Source organism: Paroedura picta, chromosome 9 (assembly GCF_049243985.1).
Source record: "Paroedura picta isolate Pp20150507F chromosome 9, Ppicta_v3.0, whole genome shotgun sequence".
Taxonomy (NCBI): Eukaryota; Metazoa; Chordata; class Lepidosauria; order Squamata; family Gekkonidae; genus Paroedura; species Paroedura picta.
The window spans coordinates 15018454-15030697 of NC_135377.1; the positions used below are offsets into that span (position 1 = coordinate 15018454).

At 42.3% G+C, this 12244-nt stretch overlaps 1 protein-coding gene across 8 annotated transcripts in view; it reads left to right on the plus strand.

The window, feature by feature from the left end:
- Positions 1–12244, plus strand: part of CSMD3 (CUB and Sushi multiple domains 3) — a 675220-nt gene that overhangs the window by 245526 nt on the left and 417450 nt on the right. For all 8 annotated transcript variants that reach the window (XM_077351631.1, XM_077351632.1, XM_077351635.1 and 5 more), the window contains exon 5: positions 5317–5524. In XM_077351631.1, the coding sequence (XP_077207746.1) occupies positions 5317–5524 (208 nt within the window). The remainder of the gene's footprint in view (positions 1–5316; positions 5525–12244) is intronic.

The following is a 12244-nucleotide window of genomic DNA, read 5'->3' on the forward strand; positions in this document are numbered from 1 at the left end:
CTGAGGTAATTGGTCCGCAATCAGATATAGAACCGTGGATTCCTCAATGTGAACTCAGAAGAAAAAAGGAAATCACGAGGCACAATTGTTTTTTTGTAAAAATCTGTTTTGGTTATTTACTTTAATGGATCTGGCCCGTTTAATGAATTGACTACACCTGTAACTGCCAGCTTCTCTATAAATACTAACTGAAGGTAGCCCTCATGGGCACTTTATGAAATCCCCAGATGATTATGAGCATTTTGCCAATGTGATACTACGACCACTACTGTGACAGTATATTGGAAGGTATGCTATGCTGCTTTGTAAAATTGTAAAATTATGAACTATGTTTTGAAACTCTACATGCATATATTGTCTACTTGTCTATTCATTTTACAGAGCAACCACTGACGAAGATAGAACAGAAAGCGGGTCACTTAACCTAGGATCCCGTTTTGGTTGTCTCTTTATGTTTGACTAGTAAAAAAGCCCATTGTATGAAGAAGACAATGGGCGCTAGCAGGTGGGGACCAGAGCGAGCGGCAGGCGAGGGACAGAGCGAGGGACAGGCTACCTGAAAGAGGAGGCGGGCGGCGGCTCCTCGGCGTCTCGTAGTTTTTGCCGAGGAGCACCAGGTGTGGTGCGCTGGGCTGCGGCGGCTCCTCTGCATTTTTTTGTTCTTCTACGGCTTTCCCGGCGGCTCCATTGTGTTCTGGGGCCATGAGGGCAGGGAGCCGCCAGCAGCAGCGCTGTGGGCGGCTGCCGGGGCTCCCAGGGCGCCGGCTTGAAGCGGCGACAGGCTCCTCCAGGGTTTTTTTTTTTCTGCTGCCTCTCGTGGGCGCGCCGGCTTGGAGCTGCGAAAGGCTCCTACAGGGTTAATTTTTTTCTGCTGCTTGCAGTTGCGAAAGGCTCCTACAGGGTTTTTTTTTTTCTGCTAGCTCTCGTGGGAGCGCCGGCTTGGAGCTGCGAAAGGCTCCTACAGGGTTAATTTTTTTCTGCTGCTTGGAGCTGGGAAAGGCTCCTAAAGGTTTTTTTTTTTTCTGCTGCTTGGAGCTGTGAAAGGCTCCTACAGGGTTTGTTTTTTTTTCTGCTAGCTCTCGTGGGCGTGCCGGCTTGGAGCTGCGAATGGCTCCTACAGGGTTTTTTTCCCCTGCTGCTTGGAGCTGCGAAAGGCTCCTACAGGGTTAATTTTTTTCTTCTGCTTGGAGCTGCGAAAGGCTCCTACAGGGTTAATTTTTTTCTGCTAGCTCTCGTGGGCGTGCCGGCTTGGAGCTCCTACAGGGTTTTTTTTTTTTTTTTCTGCTGGGAGCTGCGAAAGGCTCCTACAGGGTTTTTTTTCCTGCTGCTTGGAGCTGCGAAAGGCTCCTACAGGGTTAATTTTTTTCTGCTGCCTCTCGTGGGCGTGCTGGCTTGGAGCTCCTACAGGGTTTTTTTTTTCTGCTGCTTGGAGCTGGGAAAGGCTCCTTCAGGGTTTTGTTTTCTGCTGCTTGGATCTGCGAAAGGCTCCTACAGGGTTTTTTTTTTTCTGCTGCTTGGAGCTGAGGGTTTTTTTTTCTGCTGCTTGGAGCTGGGAAAGGCTCCTTCTGGGTTTTGTTTTCTGCTGCTTGGATCTGCGAAAGGCTCCTACAGGGTTTTTTTTTCTGCTGCTTGGAGCTGGGAAAGGCTCCTACAGGGTTTTTTTTTCTGCTGCTTGGAGCTGGGAAAGGCTCCTACAGGGGTTTTTTTTTCTGCTGCTTGGAGCTGTGAAAGGCTCCTACAGGGTTTTTTTTTTCTGCTGCCTCTCGTGGGCGTGCTGGCTTGGAGCTCCTACAGGGTTTTTTTTTTCTGCTGCCTGGAGCTGGGAAAGGCTCCTACAGGGTTTTTTTTTTTCTGCTGCCTCTCGTGGGCGTGCCGGCTTGGAGCTCCTACAGGGGTTTTGTTTTCTGCTGCTTGGAGCTGGGAAAGGCTCCTTCAGGGTTTTGTTTTCTGCTGCTTGGAGCTGGGAAAGGCTCCTTCAGGGTTTTGTTTTCTGCTGCTTGGAGCTGGGAAAGGCTCCTACAGGGTTTTTTTTTCTGCTGCTTGGAGCTGTGAAAGGCTCCTACAGGGTTTTTTTTTTCTGCTAGCTCTCGTTGGCGTGCCGGCTTGGAGCTCCTACAGGGGTTTTTTTTTCTGCTGCTTGGAGCTGGGAAAGGCTCCTTCAGGGTTTTGTTTTCTGCTGCTTGGATCTGCGAAAGGCTCCTACAGGGTTTTTTTTTCTGTCTACGACGCTGTGAGCCCGCTGCGGCCGGCGGCAGAAGGCTTCCCTTCCCCCCCCCCACCCATCCACCCCCCCGAGGCTCTCTGGAGCCTTCTCTCGGCCGGCGGAGCGGGCTCGCAGCGTCCACAACGCTGCGAGGCCGCTCCGCCGGCCGAGAGAAGGCTTCCCGGCCCACCCCCCAGCCGAGGCTCTCACCAGGCGGGCCGCCATTTTCCGAGCGAGTGAAGCAGGCAATGGGGAGCCGCGCTTTGCGCGGCTCCCCATAGTCTGCTTGGGGCGGGATTGACACTCGGAGGGGCCAATCAGGAGCCGCTTCGCGGCTCCTGATTGGCCCCCCCCCGAGTTTTTATCCCGGACCGGTCCCGCCCTAACTCCTCCCCACTACCCCTTACTCCTTTATACAGTCCGTGGCGCCCGTGGCGCCACGGGCTGTTTACAGATAATATGTTTGACCATTTAGACTTTATGTTATAATCTTTTCATCTATAAACATAGAGAAGACTACTATGTGCCTCGTGATTTCCTTTTTTTTCTTCTGAGGTAATTGGTCCAGCAAAAGGGGAATCAAATCTCTCCTCACAGATACTTTATGTGAGAGCCAGCTTTACTTGATATCTCTAAGTTATCCACACATCATATATACCTTACAAAGTGTTTTAATTTCTGCTAAATAAACCTTTGCTAGTCATCTTCATCTGTGTCTTGTCTGTCAAGTCAAAAATCTAAGAAACAGGAGGCTCTATTTACCTCACAAATGTGCACAGCTTTTGTCGAGCAGGTTCCCCTATTACAGTACTCACAGCCAATCTTAATTTTTAAAGGTTGTTCCCCGCTTTTTTTTAATTGTGAGTGCTTAAAGTATAAAGCATTCATATGATACTCTCATACATACACCTTATAGCTGCTACCCTCTCACTTTATTAGCACTTTATCAAGGGCTGAACCAGGTGCTCCTGGCTCCTGTGGCGGTTTCAGCACTTGAAAAAGCACTGAGAGGAACAGAGTACTTCAGCTGAAAACATTGTGCAACCAATTCTGATCAGGCCCTTGTGGGATTTTTAAAGTGCTTTAAAGTCATGTTGTTGCCCACGGATCCATGACCACAATTATGTCTAGTTTGGCCCTGAGAAATAGCAAATTTTAAAATGTAAAGCAGATTACTTAGTAGAGAATTAGCAGAGTAAAAACTGGGAATCAAGGGGTGATGGGATTTTGGATGTTTTCCTTTTTATTAAAAAGAACTATTCTTAAATATATATGTACTAGGAAACACAGTTTTTATTCTGTAAGAACATATTTGTATTTCTGAGTACAATGAAAAGTGCTCCTTCTCTCAAGTCTAAACTAGAAGAGTCAGTATTCTGATTTCATTGCAGCTTGACTTGCTCCATGTCTTCATGTTTGATTGAGGCCGACTAGCCCCAAAACACCCACTGCCCACCCAGACACCCCCTCCCATGACCAAAGAATCTGACCAACCCAAAGATGTGCCAATGTTCCTGTTAAATATTGTTCTGGTTGACATGTTATGATTCTTATATTGTTATATAAATATTTGTTATATTTGTTGCCATGTTCTATGTAATTATTTTATATGTTATATAATGTTATATGTAAACCAGCCAGGTATGTATGGAAGAGCAGTATAAAATGTTGTTCTTGTTTATGAGACCTTTTCCACAGTTCTATGTTGCTGCTGTTTCCTGACAAGTTGAGTCCCCGCATTATGCCCCACATTTGCAGCACCACACCTGCAAAACAACACTTATTTGGGAGAGCTTTTTTCTTGAATTTGGATCTTGTTTATTGGTGTATTTATTTATTTGCATATGTGGTGGTTTATTGTAATGCTGTAAAAATACCGGCTGGCTGTATCATGGGGAGTAGCATGATTGAAGAAGAAGAAGACTTGGTTCTTATATGCCGCTTTTCTCTACCCGAAGGAGTCTCAAAGTGACTTACAGGTTGCTGCGATTTCATAGCTTCCCAATGCCTCCTGGTGAGCATCAAACTGAATACACAAATTCAGTAATTATGAAGCATACTAAATGTGTCCTCATGTACTTCGTCATTGATGGAATCTCCTTTTTTCTGTATGCAGTGATGTTATAACTTCATAACAATGTAAAAAAATAACATAAAACAGGAGCTATAGGGTAAGAAAATATTGGGCAAAGAAATGTGATTGCCCTACCTAGACAATGTGAAGCATACTGCTGCACAATCCTCTAGGAATCTGAGCATGGTCTTTGATGTCCCCTTGTCAGTGGAAATGCCGGTCACTAAGGTAGCTCAACTGGCACTTTATCTTCACTAGGCAAAGCTACTTGCTCCCTACCTGCCCCAGAACACTTAGCCACAGTGATCCTTGTGATGGTCAACTCCAGATTACATTCCTGCATATCTAAGGGACTTCTTGGGTGACTCCAAAGGACATTACAATCATCCAATCCCCAAAAGTTGGCCTCAATCAGTGCAAGGGCATTTTCAGTCATGGCCCAGATGTTGGAATGAGCTCCCAGAAGAGCTGCCCCCCCCCCCAAGAGTTGGCTCAGTTTCAAGGGGCCTGCAAGATGGAACTCTTCCACCAAGCATTGGTTGAGGCCAATGAATACCATGACAACTGAAATGAAACACTGATGGGCTCCCTCTATCCCCCTGAAACCAGAAATCAACTGCAGTAATGTATATTGGTGAATGAGTTGGTATATTCAGTTATAATGGTTTTAGTGTTTTCAGTTTTAATATCTTATTTTAAGGTTAATTTATAGACAAAATCTATTGTATAACTATGTAAGTGATTTTAAAATAATGCAAGCCACCCCGAGCCAGCATGCTGGGAGGGACAGATTACAAACCCATTGTTTTATTTTTTTGAGTAATTAACCTGTTTTTTTATCAACCTGTTTTGCAAATTGTAGCTACCTGGTGGCCTGGAACTCTGTTAATCTTTTGGAGACATGTCTGAGACATTCATACAGGGTTTTAAAAATGATTTTAGCATGAACAGGAAGCACCATTATTTCTTTAACAGTTATACTCAGTTAATTGTCTGTTTTTATTTATTGTTCCTTCCTTATTTTTTTTCCTTTTTACAGCGGAGGACGCATGTGGAGGGACCATGAGGGGATCCAATGGCATCATCTCTAGTCCTAACTTTCCTAATGAATACCACAATAATGCAGACTGCACGTGGACCATTGTGGCCGAGCCCGGAGACACTATTTCACTCATATTTACGGATTTTCAAATGGAAGAGAAATATGATTACTTGGAAATCGAAGGTTCAGAACCACCCACAATATGGTGAGTCCCTTTGTTTACAAGGTTCTGTGAAGTTGCTGCTCCGGAAGTGCTGTTAATCTTATCAACATTCCTTTATCTTCCCTTACAATTCTTGCAAGTGGGAACTTTTAACTTTGCTATAAATGCCAGATTAGGTGAAATATAAGGGCAATTTATTGCCACCAATCCTACTTCAGCCCTGACCTGGGCAGCCCATTCTATGATGATCTGGTCAGATCTTGGAAGCTAAGCAGGAATGTCTCTGATAGTAGTTGGATGGGAGACCGCAAAGGAAGTCTGGGGTTGCCACAGAGAGACAGTCAATGGCAGACCACCTCTATTTGTGTCTTTCTGTGACTTGATGGCACTCTCGTCCACCAATCCCATTTTGAGAATAAACTGGAGAGCCCTCTCAGGTTATTTTAACTTGCTTCAAAAACACATAGTCAGAAGAAGCAGCTCAGAGATAACCCTTTGAGGCAAAAACTAATGAAAAAATCTAATACTCTTCTATTTGGAAAAGGAGAGCTACACTGGCTATAGTTGGCTTGTGAAGAGAATATCTCTTCTCCAGGATCCTTTATCACAAGAATCTCACTTTCATCAAATAATATTCCATGCAAATGCTGGTAGTCTGGAATGAGCATGTGGTGGGCGCAGGCATTCGGGATCATGGCCTGGGGTGATAATGAATTCTGCCCAGCAGTTTGTTGTACTCCATTATGCAAAAAACCCCTCTTCATATGATAGGAAAAACAACAGACTTAGAAAACGTAATTAACTGAGAATTACTTCCATCAGTAAGAAACCATCAGGAAGAATTAATTAGATTGACTAAGGCAGTACGTGTTCATCCTGACCCAACAGATCACACATAGAGAGTGCTTAAAAAAAAAAAATCCAGCCATTGGGCAAGGATGAAGAAACAAGATGGGGGGTTCAGTCCCTAGTCAGTTTCCCCAATCCACCTCCCAAACAACTCAATATTGCTATCTTAAATTCGTACAGAACACCCGATACTAAGCACTCTAGAAGCAGAATTAAAGACAAGATCTGAATGTGTAACATCTGGTGGGGCACAGTTCCTCATCTGGATAGGAATATTTCTGCAGAAACCTGCTTTTCTATATTGACTGTCCCTGATGGATCTGTCTCTGTGTTTTGTTTTGTTTTTCAGAATAGTCTACATTTTAAACGTTATTGATTGCATTTTTCCCATAAATAATATTTTTGATTATCTAAATAAATCTGCAATTTTACCATTCCTGCCCCTGTTGGAATCATTCCACATCATAAAATAAATGTTACTACTGAAATATTTTAGTGGGTTCTATCTTCAAACTGCAGTCACAGTAATGAAAGTCCTGATTGTTTTTATGTAAGTGTATGTTATAAGGATATTATGATAAGGCGTTAAAACTGCATATAGGGATATTTCAAAGATTCCCAATGTGTAGGATTTGTACAAAAAAAATCCTAATCTGAAATGGCTCAAATTTGCATATACTCTGTTTTCCTTTCTTGCCATCTGTCAGTGCTAATGCTTCAAATACTTATGGTATGTTTGTTGACCCTGGGCCAAGGGTCCTTACTAACCTGAGTTATCCACATACACACCCAACTGGAAAGCCTTTTTATGATTTGTTTTTAATTTTAACTGCAACAAAAATCAAAAGTCACAGACTAACTTTTGTTCATCAAAAACCTGTGCGAAGAAGAAGAAGAGTTGGTTCTTATATGCCGCTTTTCCCTGCCCGAAGGAGGCTCAAAGCGGCTTGCAGTCGCCTTCCCATTCCTCTCCCTACAACAGACACCCTGTGGGGTGGGTGAGGCTGAAAGAGCGCTGATATCACTGCTCAGTCAGAACAGTTTTATCAGTGTCGTGGCGAGCCCAAGGTCACCCAGCTGGCTGCATGTGGGGGACCGCAGAATCAAACCTGGCATGCCAAATTAGAAGTCTGCACTCCACTGCACCAAACTGAATGGAGGGTAACATAGGGTTTTATACATCTACCTCATGTCTGCCTCATAGGAATGGCTCAGCTGCCTGGACCAATGCAATAATGTCATTCCTTCAGTGTCATCCTCAGGACTATCCCCCTTCCCAAATCTCCAGGCCAGCCCTGGAGCCCCTGATGAGGCATGGGTTCATTGGGTCAACACTTATCACTTCAAGCTTATAATAAACAAAACATGTTCTGTAAAAAATCCTTCACTCCGGACACCTGCTTGTACCAGCATTGTTCTGTTAAGGATGTAAAATCATAGTGACCTAGAATCTTACCAGAATCAAAACATAATTTCTTAGCATACCTGGGAGGTACTTCTATCTTCGATAAATCATTTTTACTATGTTCCATTGCAGGTAAAAGGTTATACATAACAAGCAGCATTTCTGGTCTCCACTATGGAACTAAAGCCAATTTCCAATAACTGAATGCTCAATTAGAATTCCTTTATCACCACTGCATCATGGCAGTCTGTTATTTAGAACCATAATTAATTCATCTAGGTTCTCAAATTCACTTGAGATCACCATCTTCCATGTGAGAGGATAGTCAAGGCTGGTGCTCCATTTTGTTTTCTTTTTTTGGAAACATGGTTGTCCAGTGTTCTTTCATTTCCATCTACCTCTTTGGCTGGCATTGGTTTCCCTTTCTGAACACAAAGAATGCTAAGGAAAGAGGCAGGGCTGGAGATGGGCAGTGGCTCAGTGCTGTAATACCTGCTTTGCAAGCAGAAGGCGTCTCCAGTTAAAAGAATTGGTTATAGGAGATGTGAAAGACTTTGGCAAGCTGCTGCCAGTCAGAGTAGACAATACTGGATCATGAGGGACCATTGGTCTGATTCATTATAAGACAGCTTCATGTGTCCGTGGGGTTCTGTGCTTCCTCCTCAATCATGTTGTATTCTCTCAGGCCGGTATATTTGATGATGGTTTAATATAGTCATAACAGCAACATACTAATATTTTTATAGGATAGCTACACGAGCTATATTTTTTTTCTGTATAAGCGATATCTCTAGGGCCTTGTGCTACATGGTGAGTTATGGCTATTAGTTAGATTTGCGGTTTTTCAGTGGAGCTAAGCCAATTAGTATACTAAAAATTAAACACAGTAAATTGCATTTGTTTAATTATAAGAAACTCATTAACAATCACGTCTTGGAAAACTGCTCCAAGAACTATGCAATCAGAAGGGTAGATTCAAATGGGTAGCCGTGTTGGTCTGAAGTAGATCAATAAAATCAGAGTCAAGTAGCACCTTTAAGACCAACAAAGATTTATTCGGGGCGTAACTGATACATACCCAAAAAAGATGAGGCAGTAGCTTAGCAGTATCGTACACAGGAATGCATATTGTACATAGAAAGTCATCAGTAAACCATCCGCAAGCAAATGGCGAGATTGAACCCTTTTAATAGGACCATGAAAGATAGTTTGCAAAGAGCTAAGTTATAAGGAAAGGCATAGGTTGCTTTTATGGCTGAATTTCTGCAAGTTTACAGAGCAAGAAGGCATACCTAACACAGAAGGCACTAATGGGATGACTGCATGGGAGGGAGATGTGTACATGAAAGGTTGGATGTGTTGTTAGAACCTGATTTGAGAGAAAGATTGGGTCAGGAGTGGGAGAAGTAGAAGGCTGATGTAGATAAACATAGACTGTTTATGCACTGGAGGTTTCATCCTGGGCTGCAGGGTGGAGTTTTAGTCATGGCAGGTTGCCCCACCTCTTCCTGCACCCACACGGGGGAGCATTTGGCCCTGTGCATCTCATTCGCCCCCAATTTGTGCTCCTGCACAGGAGCTGGGGCAGTGAAGTTCCCAGTGCGTAAACAGTCATAGAGGTGCTAAGGATGTTAAATTTTAATACGGTTCATTTGTTAGGGTGAGAAGAACTGTGGTTTTACAGACAGTGGAGCATAAATTTACCTCACCTCTTAAAGTAATGGAGAAGAAAGGGCCATATAGTTTGTCAGATGGTCATGTATGGAATGCTTCTCATTTTGTACCTGTGCATGCGAGTAAAGAGGATATGAGGCATGAATTGCACGAGCCCTTCTTGCTAGTAGTCCCAAATGAGGGTGAATCTGAGGAAGATAATTTAAATGCAGGATTACGAGAGGCATCGGTATTACTTCAGGAGGGACTATCTGCTAGAACAGCCGAGAGAAGCGGAAGAACAAGACAACTGCCTGTTTGGACGAAGGACTATGTTATGGATTATGAGAGAGGAAAATGTGGTGTATGTATGCTCCTTTCAAAGGATTGTATATGAAGGATGAAGGAGAGGATGAGGCAAGCAGCATGTTTGGAGTGTGTTTTATGCTGCTAGTGTGTTGCATTCCATGAAGTTGCAGTTGACTGAACAAAGGAGTTTTGGAATTAAACAGGAGGCATTATTATAAGACACCACAGTGGACTATTGTAACATATTACTAAGTGGGGCTGTCTTGAGAGGTGACCCCAACCTTCAAATAGTATTACATATGGCTTTCTGTTCACTGAGCGAGACGGTGCTTGTGAACACATGATAGCTGTTTTGGAACAAGTTTGAGAGAAGCTGGTTTTTATTGGCCCACTTTTCACTACCCAAAGGAGTCCCAGAGCAACTTACAAACCCCTTTCCTTTCCTCTCCTCACCCAGCTGGCTGCACCATGATGTCTGCTACTTGTCACCTGGTTTGAACAAAGATGTCTGTTCTTATCTTTAAAGCCGTGCCTGACTTGGAACTCACATGTGTGTAGGACTGTATCTCTTCATAGGAATTTGCATGCCAGTTGTGCTCAGCTCAATAACTTCCTGTTTAATCCCTTTTCTCAGGGATGTTTGTTCTTCTTCAGCCCAAATATGGGTGTTCTTGGTTGCAGCTCCAACCTTTTGGAATGCCTTGCCTACTGGGTTCATAGCAGTGCTATCACAGCCAGAAGCAGGACACCCTTTTGAGAAAGCATTTCAGTGATGGTTGAGGTTTTCTGACAGTGCTCATGAGGAAGGTGCTTGATGCTATTATTGTGTATAGTGTATTTGAGCCTTAGAATCATGGAATCATAAAATCATAGAGTTGGAAGGGACTTCCTGGGTCGTCCAGCCCCCTGCACAAAGCAGGACACTCACTACCCTATCACTCATCCACTGTAAGCTGCCTTTTAAGGTCAATTTTAGTGCCTATTAGCATATTTGTTGTAAGACACTTTCCAGCATTTGGAAGAAAGAAAGCATATACATTAAAAAAAATTAAAACGAGTTAATTATCTGTAGTGATAGCTGCAGATTTCTCAGTGATTGTTCTATTAACAGAGTCATTATGTTAACCCCAAAATTTATTATTAAGGTAATACAACTAACATTGTTCATGTTAAATTACTAGGTATTTAGATTTCTATGCAGCAATTCTGTGTAGTTATCTGTAAGTAGTTATCACCTGAGCCTTTGGGGGAGGGCAGTATATAAATATAAATAAATAAATAAAATAAATAAAATTGGAAATAAATGTTTATGTGTATATATGAAGTGAATGTGTACACACACACTTCATATGTGTATGTACACACTTCATATTTGTTTTGTTTGAATACAAAAGAAAAAAGAAAAGAAAAAAAAAACCTTTGTGTTTAAATGACAGGCCAGAGAAAACATAGAAAGATATAAATACTGTCATTACCTAAGTGCAAACTATAAAATAAAGTGCAACATTAAAATGCTAATTTAATAATTGCTAATTTCAAAGAGCAGATTGAAAGAGCTCTGGTTTCTGAGCCTGTCATTCATATTGTGGAATTAGATTGATGTACTTGGTTATGCAAAAGCACCTCTCCATATGCTTGGGAAAAATAGATCTACGAAACTTAATTAGCAGAGATTTGTTAATTAGATTTATTATGTTAATACTTTTTATCCCTTTAGAATAGTATTGAGGTTCGGCTCCTAATAGCTTCGTTGATTATATCTTCACGGAATTCTCTATATCAAAGACTAAACCCAGGGATCCTCATACGTTATCTTACTGTAGGAGACTGCTGGAACTTATCTTCTAAAATTCTATTAAAAGTATAAGAAAGGTTATAGAGTTCTGTCCAGGCAGTAATGCTCTTGAGTCTGTCTTAAATCTCATTTCGCTGCTGCTGCTGCTTCTGTCTTAAAAGAGAGTTATGTATTACCATCCGCGTCCACTTAAAAATATGCAACCCCTTCAAATAATTCAAATAAATATTTGAGTACTGAGCTAAAAGTGGGAAAGAATGTATGTACCCATTCTCTGTTTTCTTGATGAGTTTCTTGTCTAGACACAGTTTAACTCTCCCAACCCTATTCACACTTAGAAGGGTGTAACTTTAGGACTGTGCTGGTAGAAACTTTACTTTTCTTAAAATCCACATCCACAAATACCATAATCAAAACATCCTTCCCCCCTGTTTTCAGTCACAGCCATCAACCAGGATTGCAGAACTGTTTGGTGGTTGTGGTGGTGAAGCTCACTTCAGCCCCAGTAATCATGATGAATTATTTATAAGACTCCCTGAACTCAAGTACATTTGGAATTAATAGGTTTAGTTAATTAGACTTAAGATATGGTTGTAAACAACCAATATTTTTTTGTGATCCTAATGGTGAGTTACCAGTGGACAAGGCCAAGGAAATTTAAAATTATGCCAGGATCCATCTATAACTCCCCAGGTCCCGGCTTAGTTCTATCCATGGCCTTTTTAGTCAAAAACAACAGTAAAATCAAAAA